We start from the raw sequence: 27305 nt of genomic DNA, 5'->3' as shown, positions 1-27305 counted from the left end.
GCATCACGTAAATATTTGCAGCAATTAATCAAGGGCACCAATAATCTACCAATTATTCAGTCCTTATTAATTCTAATCAAGTTGTTTTAACCTTAAGGATTTGTAGACCTAATCAAGAGTTTATGACTAAAAGGCGCTCCCACTTAAACCAATAAATTCATATGCTTTACTAATTTTAAACATAAAAATGTATTTCTAGTCTAACCGGAAACATACAATTTTAATTAAAATTTAAAGCTCATATAAATTTATAATTGAATCCAAAAAGTTTAATTTAATTTCAGTCGTTATTTAAATTAATTCATGATTTTAATTTTAGTAAAATAATTAGAATAAATAACATTTATTATAATTACAATATTCAAAATTAAAATCCAAGAAAATAATTTAAATTATTAATTTTAAAATTAATTAAAATTACGTGAACTGAAATTTTCAAATTAAACATTCAAAGCGATCTAATCGTAACGCAAACACCCTACGCATTGCACGCCCATGGGCCGCACGCACACAGCCATTGCTGGCCATGTGCGTGCAGCCCATGCGCTCGTCGCATAGCTGCTGCATCTCCCATCGCAACCCATCGCACGCTGTGGTGCTCGCTGCGCGCGCGCCAGCGCTCGTCGCACGCGAGCCATCGCTCGCAGTGCACGCGAGCCATCGCTCGCAGTGCGCGCTCGCCAGCGCTCGCTGTGCGCGCGAGCCATTGCTCGCTGTGCGCGCGAGCCATCTCTCGCTGTGCGCGCGACATCGCTCGCTGGGCGCGCGACATCGCTCGCTGTGCGCGCGAGCAATGCTGGGCGCAGCGCTCGTGGCACGCGAGCTTGCGCTCGCTGCGCGCGAGGCTGCGCGCTCTTGCGCGAGGCAGTGCGCGTTGTGGCGCAGCTCGCTTGCTGCCCACACGCGACTGCCTTGGCTTGCCTTTCGCCCATGCCCATTTGTTCATAGCTCGTGGCCCACGACACAAGGCAGGGCTGCTGCCTTGTGCTCGTGCACCATGCCTTGCTCATTGCATTGGTGCCACACGGGCGACGAGCTCCCTTGCTCGTCGTCGCATGCCCGCACTATACAACACCCCTTAAGGGTAACACGAAGCGTCCATTGCTTTGTGCGTGCAAATTATATGAACGAATCGCATAAAAATTTAAAATTTATATTTAAAATTAATGACAAATTAATAAATAATATTAATTTCATAATTTTAGGGCGAAAAATCGAAAATTTATTATTCAATTGATTTCCGATTGTTATGGATTCAAGTCTAGGTCATAAAAATTTAAATTTTATCATAAATTTACAATTTTTATGGTGGTTTTTAATCATAGGTTTCTAATTAAATTATAATTAATTATGAAAATCAAATTAATTCTAAATTATTCTAATTTTCAACAAATTAATCATAATTACAAATTAGATTGCATAATTAACAAGGCTAGGCATTCAAACTTGTTAAACATATACAGTAGGTCAATCAAAAATTCAAGATTTATCAACAAGAATCGCAAATGTTTAATTTAACATCTTAAATTTACGAAATTTTGCATTCGAAAAACTAAAACCTTCGAAAAGTCATAGTTAGGCTTCGAATTTGAGAATTCTGGGTTCGGCAGAAAATTACTATTTTTGTCAAAATTTTAGAATGCCTTTTACATGCGGAATTGACACAAAAATCACTCGATTTGGATGAGTAACGAAGAAACTGCCGAAAAACTGCGTACGTATAATTAAATAAACGCAATTTGCAATTAATTAACAATTACGAAAATTAATCACCCCTTTTAATTCTTGCAAATTTGTAATATTTAACCATGTTCATGCAAATTAGATTATGAAAATAATAAGGGGCTCGTGATACCACTGTTAGGTTATGATACATATGATATTACATAAATCATGCGGAAACAACCATTAACCCAGGAATACATATTATTTACACATAATCATATAGCATAATTTAGATGCATACTCTTTGTTGCGTGCCCTCCCTAGCTGCGCCCGAACCGAACAAGAACAAGTCTTTAGGACTCCAAGTGTCGTCCCTCCGTAGATAGTCCACAGCACGTCCGGATCCGCCTTAAGATTGACCAACTAGAATCGCCCTTAAGGTACTAGAATTTTCGGCACTTTTGAGCAAGATGTGTGACTGAATTTTTCTCTCAAAAACTCACTTTGAATACTTTAAAACTCGTTATAAATTGTGAACCCCGGCCAAATATTTATAGGGGTATGGAAAGGGAATTGGAATCCTATTCAGATACAAATTAATTAAACCTAGAATCCTACAAGAACTCTAATTAATAAATTTATCAAATAGAATTAGGAATTTAATCATTAACCGAACTCTGCACGTTTTAGGAATCGTGCATGAACACAAACACTTACGCACACACACACGGCAGCCACGATGGGCCGCCCATGCGCGTGCGTGCGAGCAGCAGCCCACGCAGCGAGGCCTACGCGAGCTACAAGCCCACGCAGCGAGGCCTACGCGAGCTACAAGCCCACGCAAGCACCTGCGCGCGCTGCGCGCGCTGTGCGCGCTGCCACGGCCTGCTGGGCCTGGCCTTGCGCTGGGCCTGGCGTGGCCTTGGCTGTTCGTGTGGCGCGCTTGGCTTGCTGGGCGATGGCCTGGCTTCGTGCTGGGCCCTCGTCTGGCAGGCCTCGTCCGATGCTTATTCGTACGATACGCTTCCGATTAAATTTCCGATTCCGGAATTCATTTCCGATACGAACAATATTTAACATTTCCGATTCCGGAATTAATTTCCGTTTCGAACAAATATTTAATATTTCCGTTTCCGGAATTATTTTCCGATTCCGATAATATTTCCGATTCTGACAATATTTCCGTTTCCGGCAATATTTCCGATTCTGGCAATATTTCCATTTCCGATAATATTTTCCGATACGTACCATGTTTCCGTTTCCGGCAACATCTACGACTTGGATAATATTTATATTTCCGATACGATCCATATTTCCGTTTCCGGCAATATCATCGTTTCCGGAGTATTCATTTCTTGCCTGTGACGATCTCAGCTCCCACTGAAACCAAGATCCGTCGATTCCGAATATCCATAGATGGAGTATTTAATGCCATTAAATACTTGATCCGTTTACGTACTATTTGTGTGACCCTACGGGTTCAGTCAAGAGTAAGCTGTGGATTAATATCATTAATTCCACTTGAACTGAAGCGGCCTCTAGCTAGGCATTCAGCTCACTTGATCTCACTGAATTATTAACTTGCTAATTAATACTGAACCGCATTTATTAGACTTATCATAGAATGCATACTTGGACCAAGGGCATTATTTCCTTCACATTGCCCTTCGCACCATTGCCCATCGAGCCACACACGCCCAGCTCCCTTGCTTCGCGCGCGCGCCTCTTGCTTGTTGCTCATTGCATTCGTACCGCATGGGCGATGAGCTCCTTTGCTCGTCTTAGCATGCCCGCACTATACAACACCCCTTAAGGGTAACACGTAGTGTCCTTTGCTTTGTGCGTGCAACAATCATGAGCGAATTTCATAAAAATTAAAACTTTTTAATTCAAAATTAATGACAAATTAATAAATCATATTAATTTCATAAATTTAGGGTGAAAATCGAAAATTTATTAATTAATTAATTTCCGAGTATCATGGATTCAAATCTAGGTCATAAAAATTTAAAATTTATCATAAATTAACAATTTTTATGGTGGTTTTATATCATGGATACCTAATTAAATCGTTAATTAATTATGAAAATCAAATCAATTCTAAATTATTCGAATTTCAACAAATTAATTACAATTACAAATTAGGTTGTATAATTAACAAGCTTAGGCACTCAAATTTGTTAAACATATACAGTAGGTCAATTAAAAATTCAAGATTTAACAACAAGAAGTGCAAATATTTATTTTAACATCTTAAAATTACAAAGTTTTGCGTTCGAAAAACTAAAACCTCCGAAAAGTCATAGTTAGGCTTCGAATTTGGGAATTCTGGGTTCGGCCGAAAAAATAGTTTTTTGTCAAAATTTTAGAATGCCTTTTACATGCGGAATTGACACAAAAATCACTCGATTTCGTTGAGTAACGAAGAAACTGCCGAAAACTGCATACATAAAATTAAATTAACGCAAATTTGCAATTAATTACAACTACGAAAATTAATCACCCCTTTTAATTCCTTGCAAATTTATAAAATTTAACCATGTTAAGCAATTATTATGGAATTAATTAGAGGCTCTGATACTGTAAGGTTATGATACATATAACTGAATATAAATCATGCGGAAAAACCATTAAAGCCAGGAATCCAAATTAATTGCCACATAACAATTAGCATAATTAGGATGCATACTGTTTGTAGCGTGCCCTCCCTTGGTGCGCCCGAACCGAACAAGAACAAGTCTTTAGGACTCCAAGTGTCTTCCTTCCGTAGAAAGTCCACAGCACGTCCGGATCCGCCTTAAGTTTGACTAACTAGAATTGCCCTTAAGGTACTATAATTTTCGGCTAATGTGAGGCAAATAAGTGACTAAATTTTTTGCTTAAAAATTCTCTCTTTTTGATACTTAGAAAACTCGTTATACATTGTGAGCATTAATCACCTATTTATAGGGTATGGAAAAGGTATTGGAATCCTACTAGGAAACGAATTAATTAACTAGAATCTAATTAAAACTCTATTAATTAATTTATCCATTAGGAATAGGAATTTAATCATTAAACGAATCCTACACGATTTAGGTTTCGTACGGAAGCACAAACACTCACACAAGCATGACCCGCATGCGCGCAGGCCATGCCCGCGCAAAACCCACGGAGCTACGAAGCCCACGAAGCTGCCGCAGCCTAGGCGCGCGCTGGGCCTGCCTTGCGGTGGGCCTGGCGTAGCCTTGGGCTGTTTGTGTGGCGCGTCATGCTTGCTGGATGCCTTCGTCTAGCAAGCTCGTCCAATGCTAATTCGTACGACGCGCTTCCGATTAGTTTCCCGATTCCGGAATTCATTTCCGATACGAACAATATTTAACATTTTCGATTCCGGAATTAATTCCGTTTCGAACGAATATTTAATATTTCCGTTTCCGGAATTATTTTCCGATTCCGATAATATTTCTGATTCCGACAATATTTCCGTTTCCGGCAATATTTCAGATTCCGGCAATATTTCCATTTCCGATAAAATTTTCCGATACGTACCATGTTTCCGTTTCCGGCAACATCTACGACTTGGATAATATTTATATATCCGATACGATCCATATTTCCGTTTCCGGCAATATCATCGTTTCCGGAGTATTCATTTATTTGCTTCTGACGATCTCAGCTCCCACTGAAACCAAGATCCGTCGATTCTGAATATCCATAGATGGAGTATTTAATGCCATTAAATACTTGATCCGTTTACGTACTATTTGTGTGACCCTACGGGATCAGTCAAGAGTAAGTTGTGGATTAATATCATTAATCCACTTGAACTGAAGCGGCCTCTAGCTAGGCATACAATTCACTTGATCTCACTGAATTATTAACTTGTATAATTAATACTGAACCGCATTTATTAGACTTACCATTAAATGCATACTTGGACCAAGGGCATTATTTCCTTCAACCTTTGCCTTGGCATGGGGGACGGTTCCCTTCGGGCGTTTATTTGCCTTGGTTGCTTTTGGGTGACATATTTATCGGCTTCTCCTCTTCTTGAAGGAGGCATGTGGCTTGTAGGCCTATTATATGACTCTTGTGGAGATGATTGGGCGGACATGGTATAGTCATCCTCGGCTGGTAGGCCTTGTGTTGTTCGACGTCTTCTTATCTCCCTCATGTCCTCCCTCACTTCAAGGCGTGCTTCATCCTATCTTTGTTGATTGATCACCTCTCGGGCGTCCATATCTCCTCTCTGCATCATGCGCTCTATGATCCGTCGAGCATCACTTGTGTTGGGGGAGGTCCCTCTCTTGGTCGTGTTCCCGAGGGCTGCGCCCTGGTACTCACATGTGTCCTTGAGCGTTCCCTCCTTGGTGGGATGTCAGGGCTATGAGAGGGAGGCTTTCGAGAAGTGTCTTCACCTCCATCTTGATTGATCACTATTGCACGACTGTTCTCTCAAGTGTATCGTTGAACTGGCTGCCATGTCAATAAGATCGCCCCGGGTGAACGGTGATGTTCCTGCGGGCCTGCTGTTCCAAAGGCGAGGGGGGTTTTCGCTGTTGTCCGGGCACAAAGAATGGTTTGATTCTCCAGCTGAAGAGTGTTGTCTAGTTTGTCGTGTATTAACCATGGCTTGTAGTTGGCTTCCCTACAGACGGCGCCAACTGTTTCTGTGAAGAAAATGCTAAGTATAAAATAGGGGAAGTTCCGTCAACCAGGCGAACCGTTTCCTTCAATCGGGCTGTTGTTTTTGAGTATTTGGCTGTTGTTTTTCTGATGCTCATGTCAGTTCCCGAGAAAACCTTTTCCGACGCTCAAGTCAGTTCTTGTAGAGAGAAAAAGTAGAGAGAGTCCGTTTAGGAAAAATTGCATACCTGAGTAATAATTAGTGGGTCATATTTATAGTAATGTCGGAGGGCATTGTTAAATATGAGCAATTGTAGGGGTATAAAATATTGGGACTGCTGGAGGCTGAAATTTGGACACCGAGATTCTGATCTAAGCTTATCATAATAAAGAAGAAAATGATGGCCTGCTCGGAATTCTTTTGAGAAACCAGTAACCTACTAAGAACAAAAAGTACAAACAAAAAAGTAAATCATAATAAACAAAAAAATGATTTTTACACAAGACAAAAGTTACGAACAGACTTGTTTACTTACATGTAAGCTATGAAACGCATTATTACCACCCCAATGAGTCACTATATTCAGAATCATGACCATATAAAATCATACTCTTGACAATTTACTACACTTCTGTTGAGCAAATTTGATAATCAAGTCAGCAACTAAACTTGGTTTTTCTACATGCGGGATGTGCCCACAATCTGGTATTTGACGGAATTTTGCATCTTCCAGCTCCCCGTGCAATTCCTGCAAGTTATTCCCCAAATTACAAATATTTGTCAGAATCACCTCAGTTTCACACTATTTTCACCTAGGTAAAAGATTACAAACATTTTTATTCCATAAATACTTTGCTGCTGTAAAATTAAACCCAAGTGTGCATAAGTGATTTGAAATTTTTGTAATTCGTTTATTTCACCCTAAGATAAGGGTGGACTTAACACACATACAAAGCCATTGTCTTCGCACAGAGAATGATAGAACTGAAGAGTGAAGATATTTGAGAGCCAACCAAAATGAACACTTATGGAATGTCATTCTATGCAATCCGCTTAAAAATCATCTCAATTTTCCAAGAATCAAAGGAAACTGATCGAATATGGCAAAAACTGACTTGTGAAGTAATTAATAGAAAACGAGATTCACGGAGACATACCAATCCTAGCTTGTAGCTGATTATCTGGTCATCCTCACCCCATATTATAAGCGTCTGCTGCTTTACCTGTCAAAGTGTGTTACAGCAAACATTATTGTAAATGCAACACTGTCTATAACGTTCCATGCACAAATTTCAGTAATAGTACAACCAATCATCAATCTTTCTAATAGAAAGACAGGGGAAAGAACTAACACCTTTTGAGTTCAGAACACACAATTACAACTATAGTTACAGCAGGTTCATATAGTTTCAGAACAAGAGCTCAAGATTTTGCATGTCAACTTTATGACATCATGGTCTTTGGCAGAGCATCCTAAGAAAACAGCTACACTTCTCATTAACTGAAAATGTGATCTAAAAACCAAGGACATCACTATAGAGTTAAAACAGACAGATCACATATGCAAGATCACATAAGAAAATGGTTGATTGGTTTCTTTCAAATCATTTAGTCCAAACTGAGCTTGTCAAAATTTTAATTCACTTCTAAATTCAGACATACTACACCAGAACAACAATCTTAGAAGTATACCTATACTTTATTCCACTAGCGTCCCGTTCGGTAGCGGGTAATAAACTACAGAAACAGGAATGAATTTAACAAAATCAATTCATTAATAAAAAGTCATATGACATCTACAAAGAAACCTGAATCCCACAAATATGGAAAACACAACTTTTTTTTTTTGGCAAATAAAATATTTATAAACCAAAAGGAAAGAGCAACAGCTCAAAGTTTTACAAACTCCAAAACAACGACACACAAGTTCCCCAACAGGAACAACAAAAACCACCTAATACTAGAGCCTGACAACAAACAGGCCTAATACAGCAGCAAATCTATGTCTGAATCCCTACATCTACAGGCAACCTTAAAAACAATTTCTTTAACAATCTGCTCAGCTGATTGTACATGACCAGCAAAGACTCTTTGATTCCTTGTATCCACAGGCTATAGACTGCTTCAGCAAAACCAGCAAGGAGAAGTTTACTCACAGCAATACATTTCTTACTCATTCTAATAGCAAACTGAACCTCTTGATCAAAAACTTGACTATTCCTGTTGATGTTCAGAATCTGCAAGAAATTCTGCCACACTTGCCTTGAATAAGAACACTGAAAGAACAGATGCTGCACAGATTCAGAATCAACTCCACACAAACTGCAAACACCATCAGTAACTATACCCCACTGCAGGAGTCTGTCTTTGGTAGGAAGTCTCCCATGCACAGCAAGCCACAGAATGAATAGACTTTTAGGACTAGCAAAGTTATTGCATAAAACTCTCCTCCACTGAACTTTAGGAAACTGACCCAACAAACTCAGGTACATTTTCCTGATAGAGTAACCACCAGTTGCAAAGAAAATTTGCTTGCACATAGGATCCCTATCCAGCAAGTCTCTACACCCCCAAATCTTCTTAAGAACCCAAGAAGCAGAACCTGGCAAAGCCATGGTGAACAAGTCCTTGCCCTTAATATAGTAGGCATTGACCCACTTAACCCATAATGCATCAGGTTTGAAAGCCAAAGCCCACAAGAGCTTCAGAATAGCAGCTTTATTCCAAAGATGGAAATTTTTAACATTTTGCCCACCAGCAACTCTAGGCTTACACACTGAATCCCAAGCAATGGGAGCTTTCCTAGAGGTTTTAGTGTCACCAGTCCACAAATAAGTCCTACAAATTCTCTTTATTTCTCTGATAACCTTTTTTGGGAGCATAAAGATTTGGCTCCAGTAGGTTTGAAGGCTAAACAGAATCACCTTAACCAACTGTAACCTTCCAGCATAGGACAATTTCTTAGCAACCCAAGAAGAAACTCTAGAATAGAACTTGTCAATGAGAGGTTTGCACTGGTTTATGGTTAGTTTGGAGCTAGACAGGGGGACTCCTAAGTATTTAAAAGGAAGGCTGCCTTTAGAAATACCAAGAGATACCATAATTGCATCTTGTTCCCATTGAGGAACACCAGAAAAGTAGATCTCAGTCTTTTCCATATTAGCTTCCAAACCAGAAGCTTGAGAGAAGCAGGAAAAAGCTTTAAACATAAGCTGCAACCTCTAGCAAAAAGCAATAAATCATCTGCAAACATGAGATGAGTGAGCTTCACCTTCTCACATTTAGGATGAAAATTGAAATCAGGAATGGAAGCCAGATTCTTCATACATCTACTTAGATACTCCATGCATATGGCAAACAAGAAAGGGGAAAGAGGATCCCCTTGTCGAAGACCCTTCTTTGCAGGAAAAGGTAACATAGGTTTGCCATTAACAAGTATAGAATAGCTCACAGAAGTGACACAGGAGTGCACCCACTGAATAAACTGACCAGGGAAGCCAAGCTCCTGTAACACCATGAATAGAAATGGCCATTCAACAGAATCATATGCCTTCCTCAAATCTACCTTAACCATACACCTAGGGGACATGTGAGCCCTATTATACCCCCTTATCAACTCAGTTGCAACAATAATATTATCAGAGATGTTCCTGCCAGGCACAAACCCTGCTTGATATTCAGAAACCACTTCAGACACCACCTTTTGTAGCCTAGCAGTCAAAATTTTAGAGATAATCTTGTACATGGTAGAACAACAAGCAATGGGCCTAAACTACTAAACTGAGCAACAGAAGTAGGGCAAGGGACTTTAGGGACCAGAGTCACTGCAGTACAATTAAACTTGCCATACAGAAAACCAGAGTCAAAGAAATCCATCACTGCTCTATACACATCATGTTTTATAATAGGCCAACTCCTCTTAAAAAAGAAAGAGTTAAACCCATCCATACCTGGGGCTTTGGAGGAGTCAATGCTAGCCAGTGCATCATCAATCTCATCTACAGTAACAGGCAAGCATAGCAAAGATCTAGCTTCAGAAGATAAGCCATTTCCATTTCTGATAGTGGGCACATCCAAGCCAGGCAGAGAAGAGCTGAACCCAGGTGCTGTTTGTAGAAGTCAATGATCATGGACAGAATCTCAACAGGCTCAGTGATCTCCATTCCCCCATCTCCATGTAGCAGATGCACTTTATTAATACAATATCTCTCTCTTTCATTGCAGAAGAACTGGTGGTTAGAATCTCCCACCTTAACCCACTGAACCCTAGACTTCTGCTTAAGAGCTTGTTCTTCAATAGCCATCCACTTTCTGAGATTGCAAATGAGCTCTTTTTCAGCAATGAGCAAGTGAGGACTACTATCACTCCTCATCTGAGTCTGCAAATTGTCTAACTCACTTCTGTAATACTCAATTTTCTCCACAGTGTGAGAAAACTCCTCCTTATGTAATGTCTTCAACTTGTGTTTAACTCTATTCAGCTTAAGCCAGATTTGAGCCATTGGTCTACCCCTATTTTCCCTGTTCCAACAATCAACCACAATTAGGTCTGCCCTTAAAAGAGGAGTGATCTGCCAAATAATTCATAAATTTGAAAGGTCTCCCTCCAGAGGAAGAGTTTGTAATGCAAGGAATGATAATAGGGGAATGATCAGACAAGGAAGGATTCAAATACTTAGTAGACAAATCAGCAAAAGAGTCCATCCATTTCATGTTCCCAAATGCCCTGTCAATCCTGCTCCACACTCTAGGATCATCTGTACCCTTACTAGACCAGGAAAAGAACCAACCACCAACCAGTGCTATGCAGTTCATTTAGATCACACTCTGAAATACATTGTAGAAAATCCCTGGTTTCTGCATTACTCACAACCATTAATTCTATCCCCTGAGTACAGAATAGAATTGAAATCACCAGCAACCAACCAAGGGCTAGCATGATTGCTAAGGCTAATCTGGATCAGCTCATCCCACAAAGCTTGCCTATGCCCTACACTATGCAAACCATAAACAGCAGTAAAGAAAGAAGAAAATCTATGGTCCTTAGTGTGAATCCAACAGTGAACATTTTGAGAGGAACTACTAAGAATCTGAAGGTCCACATCAGCAGTCTTCCAACCAACCCAAATTCTACCTTTAGGAGAATGAGGATAGTTACAAAACCAAGTCCAAGACCCCCAAATGTCTTTTGAACCTTCTCCTTATTTCCAACCCTTACTCTTGTTTCTACTAAAGCTACTACATGAATACTATGATTATTAAGGAACCTCCTAACTTCATTAGCTTTAAGAGGCTCATTAAGCCCTCTTATGTTCCAAGTACAGATATTCATGGATTAGGTGGGTCTTTTCCAGAACCTACTGCCCCACTCCCATCATTCTCATCATCTCTCTCATCATCAGATAAGTCCTCATCAGACTCTTGTTCCAACACAGCAAAGGAGTTGTCCACTCCCACAACTGTACCACCTCCCTTACTCTGGGTCTTCCTTGTAACAACCTTCCATCCAGTGTTTGAGTCTGGAGTAGGAAGACCTTGGTTACTAGGAGTGGCAACTTGAGCAGCAGTAGTAACAGGATTCACTGGTTGAACCTTCTTTGGCACCCAGACTCTCTTTGGCTTCACAACCTGTTTAGGTTTAACAGGAGCTGTCTTAGCACAATCATGTCCCACCTTGTTGCAAGACTTGCAAAAGGGAGGAGTCCAGTCATAAACAACCTGCTGTTTCATCATTTTACCTTGCTCATCTTCTATCCAAACACAATCAGGCAAAGCCAAGGTGACAAAACACAACAACTTTAATCAAATAAAGGTATCATTCATCAAAACTACGGTTGTTAAGCATATAATAACATCATAATATTCATGATAATATGTCTTTTCTCACAATATATTGCATTCCTATTACTGCCTACCAAATAGACCTGTAGGATTATATATGGAGTCAATTCATCTACTGCCACCAGTTTTCAGGACTTTAAACTCCATGAGATTAACAATCCTTCTCCCACCAATTGTTATTTAATCCGTAATTAGTTATATCTGAGGCACATTAATGATAAAGTTTATCCTAAAGAAGCCATAATCATATCAGTATTCAAACAAAATATTATTCAAAGATATCCCAAACAACTTTTCGGAGAGCGATAACAATGGAATTCAATAACACAGGTAACTAGTGAAACCCTTAAAAATATGCATTTTCATATACCTGCTTTATTAGGGGAACAACTATATAACCTCCACTTCTCATGAAAGCAACAGTTGCATCCTCCCACCAAGGAAAAAGGCAATGCAAACGACCGATCTGTTGGAGCACATGATAAAACGTAACTTAAAACCCAAAGTCATTCCTTCAATTTTAGATTTTAAACTGTATAAAAGAGGATTCTCACATTCATCCAGTCCAAACTGGTACTGAAGGATACGTCATTGAAGGCTATACGATTTACATAGAGTCGTAGGGGAACACTTTTCAGTAAAGCAACCTATTCAAACAGAACATTAAGAATTTAACACATTTGCAGTATAGATTTAACTTTGGTCCGTATATTTAACCACACAGAGAAAGTCTGCTAGTTTAAATTGAGACAAGAATGGCGGCCAGCTTTCTATATTTTGAAAGCAAAGAAATAAAGAAGTACTACTTACATACATGAATACAGAAGGATATCAATTACATTAAAGACTAGTACTCACACCAGCATAAGCAAATAGACGGGGCAGTTTGGCCATGTCGCCTGTACCTTCTGTGTATACACTTGCATCAATCAAAATCAGTTTGCTGACCTAATGCATCAGGAGAAAAAAAGTTAAATTCCGATTGTAGCCACATATCTCTATGCTGTATAAGCAATTAAACTCCAAGCTGCAAAGACGTATATATGTCATATCTGTGACAGAGGTGCGGTGCCGAACTACTTACTGTTTCTGGATGGTTAACTGCAAAATCAATTGCAACAGCAGCCCCAAGACTTGGTCCAACAAGTATCATTGGTCTTTTAATGTAGGATTTCCAGAACTGTGATAGACAAGTAACACGAAGAGGTCATACAGGATTGGCAATTTGAAAGATGCCTCCATGTAGAAGAAAAATTATGCGGAAAGCAACTATTCCATTGATTATTATTAACTTCAGTATATTATTGAATAGTTGTTTGGAGAAAAGTTTCTAAATCACTTCAGACAGTCAGCAAAATTCTTCAATTTTTTCTCTATCAAAGAAAAGAAAGGACAACAAAGAGGAATTTAAGAAAAGGACCTGGTACAAATGTTCGCGCTTGGATGCTACATCACACTGTGGAAGCCTTTCTAGTACCAAAAAACAGAAGTTGGAAAAAGTATAACATAATCAAATGAGAAAAAATATGTAGAGGGGAATAACAAGAAAGAGAGACCCACATTGTAGGTGTTCGAATCCAAAGCAACGACATATACCTAAATCAGAAAACCCCCAACCAAGGACATCAAAGGCCCAGCTCTCCAAGCCAGCCTCCTCAAGCAATGGGTATGTGTATCGCCATTCTAAACAAGAACTGAAGAATGAACGCAATGAACTATAGAGAAGCTCTGAAAAATTGCTTCCAAACCAACATCTGGTGAAAAATAGCGATTACCTATCAAATCCATGCAGGAGAAAAATAGGATCAGCCTCCTTTCGTTGCATCATAGGCCTTACACAACTACTCATGACAGAAGTCCCCGAAGATGTCAACTGGAATACATCAAGGTTGCATTTGTTAGTGTTTTATCAATATCTATTAAATGGGCATCACTTTAGGATCTGTAAGTGATCTTGTCAACTAATGAATATTTCAATGAAAATCTTCAATATTAGAATTTCAACAGAGAGAAAAAACAGAACAGTGGAAGTATAGAACTTTCAAGGATGTTACAACATTGACCAAGCAATAGCAAGAAGAACCCCTAACCTCAATCACTTTTATATTCAAAGTGATACCTCTTAACCAATGCCTTTAAAAGAAGGTCACAAGAAGCTGATGAAAGACACATTTGCATAACTGTGTGAGTGTGTTCTATGTCAGGTTATAAGGCTTTCAGTGAGCTTCTATCTTCTCCTAGTAAGTAGTAACTAAGTTTGGAGTCGGTCTTCAAGTAATTGGACTAAGTGCTTTGAGAAAATAAATATAGAGTGGCTTATTCTCTAACAGTTGGAAAACCACATCTTTCAATCTCACATATAATGAAATTCAGTCGCTAAGCTACTCTTTTTAGGACCAACATTTCCTGAAAGAGAGATTACTTTGATTAAGTGCCTCTCAGAAAAGGATTCGTTCAGAGGAAGGGATCTTAAACTATCCTCACCCTAAACCGGAAAACTTCCTCTATCACAACAGCGGTTATGTATAAACAGCTTCATATTCCTGAAATAATGTAACAGCCTGAATAGAATACTTTACATGATGTAAGACAGAATTTTTTTTCACTAGATTAACAAGTAATCAGGGACTTCAGGATCAGGGTTTAGTTCTTTGGTCAAGCTGAGGTGTTTATTTCTAAACTCACATTTCTTCATAAGCAATGGCTAAAAAACACTTGACACTTCTTCACAGGCAGTTATGTAAATACGCTACATATAAACTATCTACTATGCTAGTGATATCAAATTCAGAAATACAAACTATTCCTTGTGTTCTGCCATGTCAAATTTTGTGGGTAATTTGATTCCTAAAATCCCTCGAAAGTTGCTACATTGATGTAGGCCACTTTGGATAGAACTCTACAATTTTTTCTGAAGTCCATGAATAAAACATGGCACCCTTGTCAACGTATTTATAGAGTTATACTCCGTAGCCCATTTGTCACTTATTTCATTCCATACGAAGCTTAACGATAAAAATTGAGAGCATTGAAGAATTTGAATCTACGACATAAGAAAACTACTGTCATGCAGTAGAGGGAAATTTAATTTTTCAAATGGAAGAGTTTATTAATAGTTAATTGAAAAAACAATCATCATATTCAGTTTCTAGTTGGATATGAGTGTAACAAATATTCGTCAAACACAAAGTATTTGATGTTTCAAGGTCCATACTTATTCTATTATAAATATCCTTATGGACCTTAAATAGTTACACTAATGAAATTCAAACTTGGCCGTTCCATTATGTAACGACCGTTCTATAACAGGTTTTGGATTTTTCGTTCCGCCAAACCCTGTTACATAACGGTGCAACAAAAACCACATCTTTCTCCCCGCATCGCCTGTTACGTTGTTAAACTACAGATAATAAAATATTGATTGACGATAACATAACTCAACAGCTTAATCATAACTTGGTTACATCATTGGTATATATAGGAAACCATAACATAACTATTAGGTTTAGGACTCTATTAGATTCCTAAACTAACACAACTCTACTTTCCTACACATACTAGAACCCTAGATATACCATAACTCTAACACTCCCCGCAATCGTAACGACAGTAATACGAACGGTACGATTGGGGTGTAAAATCATGACGACCGAAACTATCAATTTGATGTCGAGACAAACCGGTACTCTCCTGTTCCTTTGTGCGATACACTCCGCAATAACTGGTGAAGAGTTTGGCAATGCTAGGACACGTTGAGCACCAACACAAACGCAGGTACACTCCTGTTTTTGATTCCGCGCAAAACCAACGAACAGGTACACTCCTTGTCCGATTGAAACTTGTGCACCACATTAACGATTAGTCACACTAGCGCGGGTACACTCATGCACACGTGATTGCAAGTACACTCTTGCACGTGCACAAAAAACTAACTCATCCGGCCAAATAGCAAGCCACCAGACCAGCAACGACAAAGAAAAAAAACGCACCAATAAACAAGACTATCACTGTCAACAACACACCGTGTCCATTAAAAAATCTCAACTTTTGAGAGGCTAACAAATCCAACCGGTGGGTTACTCATACCCACCGGCCGGAGACTTTTGCGGAAGCGTAAGATCAATCCAAAATTATGGAAAGCTCCGATACCATGTTAAACTACAGATATTAAAATATTGATTGACGATAATATAACTCGACACCTTAATCATAACTTGGTTACATCATTGGTATATAGGAAACCATAACATAACTATATTAGGTTTAGGACTCTATTAGATTCCTAACCTAACGCAACTCTATTTCCTACACATACTAGAACCCTAGATATACCATAACTCTAACATACATAATTGTGACCAGCCGCGTTAGGACGCTTTTTTTCTTGTTACACCTTCCTTTTGCACAAATGGCCAAAAATATTTTAGTGGAGTAATTAGTTATATAATTTATGAAACATGATATTTCGAGTGATTATTTGTTCATAAAAATATATGACCCTCACATATTATGATATATTTGGTTATATTGTGTTGTAATAATACTTTTTAGACTTAAAATATAATAAAAAAAAGCTTAGACATGTTAATGTGACAAACCGTATCATTAGCAATTCTTTCTATTCATTCGTTACAAGTTGTTTCCACGACAACGTGACCGTTACCGCGAACGTGGCCACATCCGCGTTTTTTTTTGGGTATGGTTACACTAATTCCATATCATATTATGAGCTGGTGGGTACATATAGGACTTTGAGCCGATCAAAACGCGATTTTTAAGTTATGATGGATGTGAGTCTGTGACTAATGACGTAAAGCTTGAATAATGTCGCTCTTTGGCAACTGCTGCTATTTCCATGATCTTCATTTCTTCTATGTTGGAGACGCAAGGAAGTTTTTGACTTTCTTATAAAGAATCTCATACAAAGCCCTCAAGCACATCCAAAATCTTGGGCAATTGGGTTGAAAATCAAGACACGGGTAATTCAGCCTTTATTGAAGAAATGTTTACTCTAACACACACATTTTTTAACTAATTAAGTTCATTCTTATAACACCAAAGACAACAATATTAGAACGTAATCCGAAAAGGAAGGGTCGACTACACAGTCGTGACGTCATCTCAGAGTCGGTCACATGAATCCTTCTCCTTCACTCAATCCTATCCATTGTCATAATGGTGAATCTTGAACGAAAAAACAATGGCCCATGTTTTCCATTTGTACTTTTGGATAATACGTTAACAAGTCCTCTTCAATTACATTGTCTATATTCAGCACATCCATGCCATGGCTATAGCCATGCAGTGAGAACTATATTCTTTTTCAGTCAATTTGCAAAGTACATTAGAGTATGATGTGTAGTGAGGTTAGACCAGTCAACACCTAGTCATAAGACAACACCTAGTCATAAGACAGAGAAAGGGGAAAAGGCACATATTGCTGTTATAGTCCAGCTATAACTCTATAACAGTAAATACAATTGTCTCCAAGATCAGTCTAATCACATACACCTAAGCCCATGGTCAAATTAAATCCTGTTAGCCTTGTAAGAGGCTTTGTGCTAAATTGGGCAAAGAATGTGGAGAAAGAATTGGAGAGAAAATATTAAAGAACAAAAATGTGTTATGTTTTTATTCTCTCTTACGACATATATATATATATATATATATATATACTACATCAATTACTTAAAGAAATAAAGGTAGGGAAATATTTTCTCTTCTACACCTCTTTTAAATGATAGATAATTTAACACTAATAATAGAGTTTGAATTATATAGTAAATTAATATAAATCTATGCTTATTAAGTGAGAGGAGAGGCCATTATTTTAACGCTGCTCCTTGGAACTCTTCTCTCTCATCCCAAGCATGTTTCTTAGTATCTCGAATCTACCCTTTGGAAGGGGTTTGGTGAAAATGTCTCCAACTTGATCATCTCCCTTGCAATGAACAAGTTTAACTTCACCTTCATTCTCTGCTTCTCTTATGAAGTGATACTTCACTTTTATACGTTTGGTTTTTCGATGAAAGACTGGATTTTTAGCAATGGCTATTGCTGACTTATTATCACAATGAATGATAGTAGCTCCTCGAAATTCACCGAGGTCCGACATAATCTTTCTTAGCCATATTGCTTGATTCACAGCTGCACAAGCTGTAATATATTCTGCTTCAGCTGTAGATTGGGGAATTGTGTCTTGTTTCTGAGATAACCACGAAAGCACACCATTTCCTAGTGTAAATGTGTAACCTGAGGTGCTTCTCATATCAACTTGAGAACCTGCCCAATCACTGTCGGTATAACCAACTACTCTTGGATTGTTAGAGGTCTGAAATTGAATGCCATAGCCTGTGGTTCCCTTCACGTATCTTAAGAGTCTTTTAGCAGCTCCTAAGTGAAGTTGGCTTGGATTCTCCATAAATCTAAAGAGGAAACTTGCTGCAAACATAATATCAGGTCTAGTTGCAGTAAGATAGAGTAAGGTTCCAATTATGCTTATGTAGATTCTCTCATCTGCCTTCTTGTGTCCATCATCCTTGGACAACTTCTCATTAACTTGAAGTGGAGTTGTCACAGGATTGCAATTCTCCCACATGAATTTCTTTAGTAAACCTTCTGCATCTTCTGGCAAATGAAAATTCCTTCTAAACTCTGATTAACTTCCATACCGAGGAAATAACTCAGAAGTCCTAGATCAGTCATCTCGAATTCTTGCATCATTTTCTTCTTGAAATTTATAATCAATTCCTGATTATTGCCTGTGATGATTAGATCATCCACATATAAGGAAAGGATAAGAATTTCTTCATTCTTATGTTTCTTAACATAAAGGGTATGCTCACTTATACTTTTTTCGAACCCTTCCTGAATGAAATAATCATCAATTCTGTTGTACCAGGCTGCTTTAGACCATATAAGGCCTTTTTGAGCTTCAAGACTTTGTCAAATTGCCCGTTCACTTCGAATCCAAGCGGTTGTTGAACATATATCTCCTCATTCAAATACCCATTGAGTAATGCTGATTTGACATCCATTTGATGTACCATCCATCCCTTTGACTCTTTGAGGCAGCTAGGGCTAAAACAACTCGAATAGTGTCATATCTTGAAACAGGCGCAAATGTCTCATTGTAATCGATGCCGAATTGTTGAGAATAACCCTTGACTACAAGTCTTGCTTTATATTTTAAAATAGTGTCATCAGGATTGAATTTGATCTTGTAAATCCACTTGACACCAATGGCTTTCTTATGAGGAGGTTTCTCAACTAGTTCCCAAGTTTCAAATTTTTCAATCATTCGAATTTCTTCTTTCATGGCAGCCCTCCATTCTGAAAATTTAACGGCTTCATTATAATGAGTAGGCTCAATGATTGCTACATGACAAGATTCTGAATCTTCAATATCATTAATCTCCGGAAATCTTTCATACAACTCTGTGATGGACTTCTTTCCTCTAGGACCAGTGGCATTCATATTATCTGGTGTAATCTGGGAAGAGGGTGGTGCTCGAGGTAAACTTAATGGTGTATGAGGTAAATCAACTTCGCTTTCATTTTGTAAGGAAGTTGTTCTTATTATTGAAATATTTATGTGTTTTTTTTCTTCTTTCTTTGTTTCCCAATTCCACAATGCATCCTCGTCAAAAGTAACATCTCGACTTATGACAACTTTCTCATTTTCTAGATTGAGAATTCTGTAATCTTTTGATTGAGAACTATAACCAATAATATTCCTTTCTTAGCTTTAGCATCTAGCTTGCTCCGTTTCTGATCTTGAACGTGAAAATAACATATGCTCCCGAACACACAGAAATGTTTTATTATTGGCTTATACCCAGACCAAGCTTCTAAAGGTGTCATGCTTCTCACAGCCTTGGTCATTCCTCGATTTTGTATATAAGCCGAGGTGTATACTGCTTCAGCCCATAACTTCTTTGGAAGTCCTTTCTCTTCAAGCAAACATCTAGCCATTTCCATTACGGTCCTATTTTCCCTTTCGGAAACACCATTTTGTTGTGTATATGTAACTGTAAGTTGATGCTCAACTCCTTCATCTTGGCAAAACTTATCAAAATTTTTGGATGTATCCTCCGTGCCATTATCGCTTCTTATGGATTTTAGCGAATATCCACTTTGATTCTCCACAAGAATTTTCCATTTAAGGAAAATAGAGAAGACTTGTGACTTTTCTCTCACAAAGTATACCCAAGTCATTCATACGTCTCCAATCAATTGAATTGAATTTAATTCAATACCAAAGCTACAACAGATCGAAAGACCCCCTCGTTGAAGGCTGTATCAAACAGGGATGTGAAAGAGGTATTCATCATTGTCAGATCTAATCTACAACGATCGTGGTTTTGACGGATTAGTATTTCATTTGATCCAAGTTCTTTTGTATTTGTTTGTTTTGATTTCTATTGTAGATGTCGTATGACTATTTTATTAATGAACTAATTTTTACCTTCAAAAAAAGAACTCAAATATGTCCTGAAAAGATGAAAAAGGGTGTTGGTTATTCCTCCATATTTGGAGAAGATGTAATTAGCAAAGACAAAGAGAAATAAAAGGAGAGAAAAATAAGAGAAGTGAGAAAGAAAGAAACATTTATTGGCAAATTGTTCTGCGATAATTCGCATCATTAGTTTCTTAGTAATAGGATGGTTATAAATATGTAATCATATTGATAGTTAAAATATAAGAAATATAACATTGTAACATAATTCAGACATAGAGAAACACATTACATTTTTTGAGATTATACCATCGTATATTAGTTTATATTTTATAAATACTTTGTGAGTTATTTTATTATATCATAGAGATATAATTGTTAGCATATTTAGTTTATACACGAAAGGGAAAACGAATATTATTTCCGCTCCAAGATTATTTGTAATCTTTCCCAACAGTCTGGTATCAGAGCCGGATACGTACATATACGTCATCGTATATAAACAAATGGAAGATTCAATGGTAAGCCTATCAGGAATGATTAAATTGACATCATCCAACTATTCCATGTGGAAGTCTCTAATGGAGGATATCCTTTATTGTAAGGACTTGTATAAGCCCATCGAGGAAGAAAATAAATCGGAACATAAAACTGAAGATGCATGGAAATTGGAGAATCGTACGGCGGTCGGGCTGATACGAGAACATATTGATCAAAGCATTTTCCAACATGTTGCTAATGACACGGATGCCTACAAGCTTTGGAAAAAGCTTGAGTCAATGTATGAGAGGAAGACAACTTTAAATAAAGCTACATTAGTGAGAAGGTTGGTTCGTCTTCTATACAAGGAAGGTAAAAATATGGCAGAACATATGAATGAATTTCAAGGCATTGTTAATCAGTTAACAAATGTCAGCATGGACATTGAAGATGAAGTCCAAGCCTTATTACTCCTCAGCTCATTACCTGATACTCCCTCTGTATTTTTTTAAGGGATACACTTGCCTTTTCCGGCCGTATTTATTTAAGAGATACACTTGCCATTTTTAGTAACTTATCAACCCCACCATCTAATTAAATAATACATCTAATATACCCTATCACCCACCATCCTATTAAACAAATATTTTCATAAACCCACCCCACCCTCCACCCACCAAAATGACATGGTCCCCACATATTTAATTATTAAAATATCTATCAAACCCCACTTGCTTTATTATTTTATTTCATTCAATTATTCTTCTTAATACCCGTGCCCGGCCAAGTGTATCTCTTAAAAAAATACGGAGGGAGTAGCTGGGAAACTCTTGTTATCTCATTGAGCAATTCGGCTCCTAGTGGTAAACTCGCCCTTGATATGGTGAAAGACAGCTTATTCAATGAAGAAGCTAGAAGGAAAGAATTTTCCTCGACAAATCAGACTGAAGCACATATTGTTGAAAATCGCGGGAGACCAATGTTTAGAAGTTCCCAAAGTCAAGATAAATCTAGAGGCAGATCAAAATCCAAAAGGAGGTTCACTTGCTTTTAATGTCATAAGCCAGGACATAAGCAAAGTGAATGTAGAATATGGAAGCGGGACATGCGATCTAAGAATGACAGGAGTAGTGATAATGAAGATAAGAAAATTGTCATGGCAACAACAGTAGGTGATGATATTTATTTTGTAGGTGATGACGCGTGTTATAACCTAACAAGTGATGATTGTAGTTGTGTAATTGATACAGGTGCTTCGTCTTCGTATCATCTAACTGCAAATATAAATTATTTCACATCTTACACTACCGGGGATTTTGGTTTTGTAAGGATGGGAAATGATGGATCATCCAAAATTATTGGTATTGGAGATGTTTGTTTGGAAACCAATACAGGTTGTAATCTTACACTACACGATGTCAAACATGTTCCAGATATTCGGCTGAATTTGATTTCAGCTGGTAAACTTGACGATGAAGGATATGCATATCACTTTTCAAATGGAAAGTGGAAATTGTCAAAGGGCTCGATGATTGTTGCTCACGGAAAGAAACAAACCGTTTATGTCACAAATGGAAAGCTCAGCTCACAAATAAATGTAGCTGAAGAATGTTCAACCGAGCTATGGCAATGGCATAAGCGACTCGGGCATATGAGCGAGAAGGGATTGCAAATCCTCACTCGAAAGCAACTGCTTCCTTTGAAGGATGTTAATTTGAAATCATGTGTTGATTGTTTGGCAGGAAAACAACACAGAGTTTCATTTCGAAGAAATCCACCATCTAGAAGATCTCAGGTTCTAGATTTGGTTCATACAGACGTTTGTTCTATGGTAGAGAAATCTCTTGGTGGTGTATCATATTTTGCTACATTGATTGATGACCATTCCAGGAAAGTGTGGGTCTTTCTTTTAAAAAGTAAAGACCAAGTTTTTGACGCGTTTAAGGAGTTTCATGCAAAAGTAGAAAGAGAACTTGGCATGAAATTAAAATGTGTGCGATCCGATAATGCGGGTGAGTATAGAGGTCCATTTGAAGAATATTGCAGGAAGTATGGGATAAAGCTCGAGAAAACTGTCCCAAAAACACCTCAACAAAATGGTCTCGCTGAAAGAATGAATCGAACGATCACAGAGAAAGTCCGTTCGATGTTATCACATGCAAAGTTACCCAAATCTTTTTGGGGGGAGGTAGTAAAGACTGATGTTCATTTGATTAATCTTTCTCCTTCAGTTCCACTTGATGGTGATGTTCCACAGATGATATGGTCTAGAAGATTAAACTATGAAAGTTTGAAGGTGTTTGGATGTAGAGCCTTTGTTCACATCCCGAGGGATGAAAGATCAAAACATGATAGCAAGACAAAACAATGTATTTTTCTTGGCTATCCTGAAGATGACTTCGGTTATAGGTTATGGAGTCCTGCTGAAAGAAAAATTGTTAGAAGCGGAGATGTTTTCTTTGAAGATCAAACCATTGAAGACATACAAAAATTGGGAAATTCTACAACATCCCATGAAGAATTGCCTATAATCATGAATCCAGTTCCTTCTCCGGATGCAATTGATGATCACGGGGAAGAAGTACACCAAGATGATCAACCTCATGATGATGAGAATGTGGATTGTGGAACATATTCCACAACAAGAAAATCAAGCATCTCATGAAGCAGAATTAAGAAGATCCACTAGAGAAAGACGACTTCCAGCAAAATTGGCTGGAGGTGAATATCAGTTACTTACTGAAGGGGGAGAACCAGAGTCTTATAAAGAGGCTTTGAAAGATGTACATCAGGAAAAGTGGATGGAAGCCATGCAAGATGAGATAAAATCCTTGCATGAGAATCACACATTTGATTTGGTACAGCTACCAAAGGGGAGACGAGCACTCAAGAATAAGTGGGTGTTTAGATTAAATACTGAAGAAAATAATCCACAACCAAGATATAAAGCTAGGCTGGTTGTGAAGGGGTTCAGTCAAAAGAAAGGTATTGACTTTGAAGAAATATTTTCACCAGTTGTGAAAATGTCGTCAATAGGAGTTGTTCTTGGCATGGCAGCATGCATGGATTTGGAAATTGAACAACTAGATGTGAAAACAGCCTTCCTACATGGTGATTTGGAAGAAGAAATATATATGGAACAACCTGAGGGATTTCAGGTTAAGGGAAAGGAACACATGGTATGTCATTTGAATAAGAGCTTGTATGGCTTAAAGCAAGCACCGCGACAATGGTATCGAAAATTTGAGTCTTTTATGAAAGATCATAAATATCAAAAGACGACATCAGATCATTGTGTGTTCATTAAAAGATTTGTAGATGGAGATTTTATCATTCTACTACTCTATGTCGATGACATGTTAATTATTGGTCATGATACCAATAAAATCTCCAATTTGAAGAAGGTGACGAATAAGTTCTTTGCTATGAAGGACTTAGGACCAGCAAAACAAATACTTGGCATGAAAATCTCCCATGACAGGAAAAGTCGGAAGGGGGAGATTTGTTGGTTATTCCTCCATATTTGGAGAAGATGTGGAGAGAAAAAGAAGGAGAGAAGTGAGAAAGAAAGAAACATTTATTGGCAAATTATTCTGCGATAATTTGCATCATTAGTTTCTTAGTAATAGGATGGTTATAATTATGTAATCATATTGATAGTTAAAATATACTACCTCCGTTTCGCAATAGATGCATCATTTCTTTTTTTCACGTATCCCAACATGCTTCTTTGAACATTAATATCTCTAATTGCATGTAAGTAAAAATTATAAAAATTTGATATTTGAAATCTTCACATTGATACGAATTTAACAAGATCTCACTTGACTATGTTTGTTTTTACATAATGTGAAAAAATAATTGTCAAAGTTAGTTAATGAATAGTGTCCAAAAGAGAAACGATGCACCTATTGTGGAACGGAGGAAGTAATAAATATAACATTGTAACATAATTCAGACATAGAGAAACACGTTACATTTTTTGAGAGAATACCATCAAATATTAGTTTATATTTTATAAATACTTTGTGAGTTATTTTATTATATCATAGAGATATAATTGTTAGCATATTTAGTTTATACACGAAAGGGAAAACGAATATTATTTCCGCTGCAAGATTATTTGTAATCTTTCCCAACAGGGGTAAGGAAATTAATTCTTGGGTAGTCTATACATGCCTCAGCCCAAACCGACCGGTCTTTTTCGGCAATCCCAACTTCCCATCATATCTTAAGCAATCATTGAAATGTTTCATGAAAAACAAAGACGGAACATTAGTACATGTACATTACAAAATTGTCTAATGCCAGGCGGGGGTTTGATTGTAGGTTAAGGTTTTATTTGGTTCAATATTAGTGAAAAGAATGGAAAATAATGAAATTTTGTTTTCCAATGGTTTGGTTTAATAAAAGTGCAAAATTTTGTAAAAGAAGTTTTTCTCTCGTTCCCCTTCCTTTCCTATCAAATCCCATTTCATTTATCAAACCAAACATGGGAACATAATATTGATAATATAAACCATTTCTTTTCTTTCCCTTTCCTCCCCAATCCCTTCAACCAAACAAAGTATAAGGTATCAAGCAAATCAGATTGAGGAACCAAAACAGGTAATATTCCATTCATTCTGCGGAAATAGTAAGAATTGACAATAGGTAAGCATAATTGTTCATCAAAGACAAAAACTTGTAAGCATGAACACAAACAAAACGAAATGAAGTGAAATTACAAAAAATAAAAACAGAACAAAGAAAAACGAAGCACCTGAACGGGGAGCCTCTCAATTCTCTGAGCCAAATTCCGGGCAAATGAATCTTTGATATTCTCGACTTCTTTGGGAAGAAATGAAGGGAACCCATTTGAGCAAACCTTATAATTCCTCCTAAATTTGACATGATTTGGGGAGGATTTCGGAGAAAAGGGAGATAAATTGCCCGGTGTTAGTGTTGACATTGGATGGTCACCGGCACCGGCGTACAAGTGTATGGCTGAAATTAAGATGAGTTACCGCTAACGTTGGATATGTGTTAGACAAATCTCAGCTCATCAGCTGGTTGTATAAAAAACAAAATATTTTTTTAAAAAGAAAATACGACAAAAGTTAGAGAGTCTTCTGTCATGCTTGTACCTAACTTATTTAAAGATATAAAATAAGAAAATTACTATCTATGTATGGATCAATTTCTTAGTGGGTTTGTATGCGATGACCTAAGACGGCAACATAATGTTGTACGATTGGCTTCTCTATAAATGTGGCAATAATAAATACTATCAAAATTATCAACAGTTGTTTGACATCTTGCATCTCCCGTTATTTTCCCAGGGGCATTGAGTTTGTTCCTGCAAGATAATTTATAATTTATCACCCTCAATTAAAACATGTCTTATATTTTTTTTCGATGGCTAATAGAAGACCATTACGAAGAGCTATTGTTTCAGCAAGAAGTGGAGTGGAGGTTCCAAGATTATAGGTTCGACTAACAACGTTATTTCCTAGGTGGTCCTTAATTACTACACCAATTGTTCCAGTGTTGGTACGAACTGAGCCATCAAAGTTAATTTTCACAATAACAGGGGTCGGAGTTGTCCAAGCAACTTGTATAGTACGAGCACACTTCAAAGGAGCGTTATCATTAATGTTAATATCTAATGAATCAAGACGTGTATGCATATTCCATTCTGTAAAGATCTTGAAAGCTCTACTGTATATTCTCACCGATGTGACAGGAGATTATCTGAAAATGTGAGCATTGCGTGTCTTACAAATACTCCAAAAATAAGTTATGATCTTTTTAGCCGGTAAGGTTATATTATTACGGAGTTCATGGAAAAGAATAATAATAGAAGATCTAAGACGAGTGTCAAGCCATCTAATTGTGGCGGCTGCATCCCAATATTCTCTAACAACAGGACTATGCAAAAATAAATTGTCTTATGAATGTTAATATGACGATAGGATAAATTATCCCAGGTAGGGAGGCCGTTATGCAGTAATTGCCAAAAAAAAAAAATTGGAGCAATATCCTGCTTCCATATCAAAGAAAATTCTCAATTTAATTAATGGTAGAATCAAAATTATGTGTTGGCCATGTATCAAATTTAATCGTAAAATCACCAATATTAGAAGAACCCAACAAGGTTCATCCGGTAAATCATTTACTTTTGCACAATAGGAGGTGGCAAGATCAAAGAGAGATCTTTGTGATGAAATTATCAACCGTAAGATCCAACTTTTTTAATTGCAGAAATATCTA

At 37.6% G+C, this 27305-nt stretch overlaps 1 protein-coding gene across 2 annotated transcripts; it reads right to left on the bottom strand.

Annotated features, from left to right (window-relative positions):
• Window positions 1-6727: 6727 nt before the first annotated feature.
• On the bottom strand, window positions 6728-26109 carry LOC110794223 (alpha/beta hydrolase domain-containing protein VTE7). Of its 2 annotated transcripts, XR_008930804.1 has the most exons (11): window positions 25816-26109; window positions 13891-13988; window positions 13712-13809; window positions 13536-13585; window positions 13200-13295; window positions 12974-13063; window positions 12670-12762; window positions 12486-12581; window positions 10225-10795; window positions 7432-7497; window positions 6856-7022 (listed from the first exon to the last, which is right to left on the bottom strand). XR_008930804.1 is itself a non-coding variant. In XM_021999174.2 (10 exons), exons 1-10 carry the CDS (start codon window positions 26002-26004, stop codon window positions 6879-6881), a joined length of 1020 nt encoding a protein of 339 aa, XP_021854866.2. In that variant the 5' UTR covers window positions 26005-26107; the 3' UTR covers window positions 6728-6878. The 2 variants fall into 2 exon arrangements, 1 of the variants encoding a protein (XP_021854866.2); XM_021999174.2 differs by lacking the exon at window positions 10225-10795 and having other exon boundaries at window positions 6728-7022; window positions 25816-26107.
• Between the last annotated feature and the right edge of the window lie 1196 nt (window positions 26110-27305).

This window comes from Spinacia oleracea, chromosome 3 (genome assembly GCF_020520425.1).
Source record: "Spinacia oleracea cultivar Varoflay chromosome 3, BTI_SOV_V1, whole genome shotgun sequence".
Taxonomy (NCBI): domain Eukaryota; kingdom Viridiplantae; phylum Streptophyta; class Magnoliopsida; order Caryophyllales; family Amaranthaceae; genus Spinacia; species Spinacia oleracea.
Note: the sequence above shows the minus strand (reverse complement) of the source record. Positions and strands in the feature narration are given on the sequence as shown.

Coding starts and splice junctions, on each gene's coding strand:
- LOC110794223 (XM_021999174.2), bottom strand. CDS start 26,004: ATGTCAACACTAACACCGGGCAATTTATCTCCCTTTTCTCCGAAATCC. Junction 13,586..13,711: donor TTGGGGGTTTTCTGATTTAG/GTATATGTCGTT, acceptor TTTTGGTACTAG/AAAGGCTTCCACAGTGTGAT. Junction 12,763..12,973: donor GTCTATTTGCTTATGCTGGT/GTGAGTACTAGT, acceptor CTGTTTGAATAG/GTTGCTTTACTGAAAAGTGT.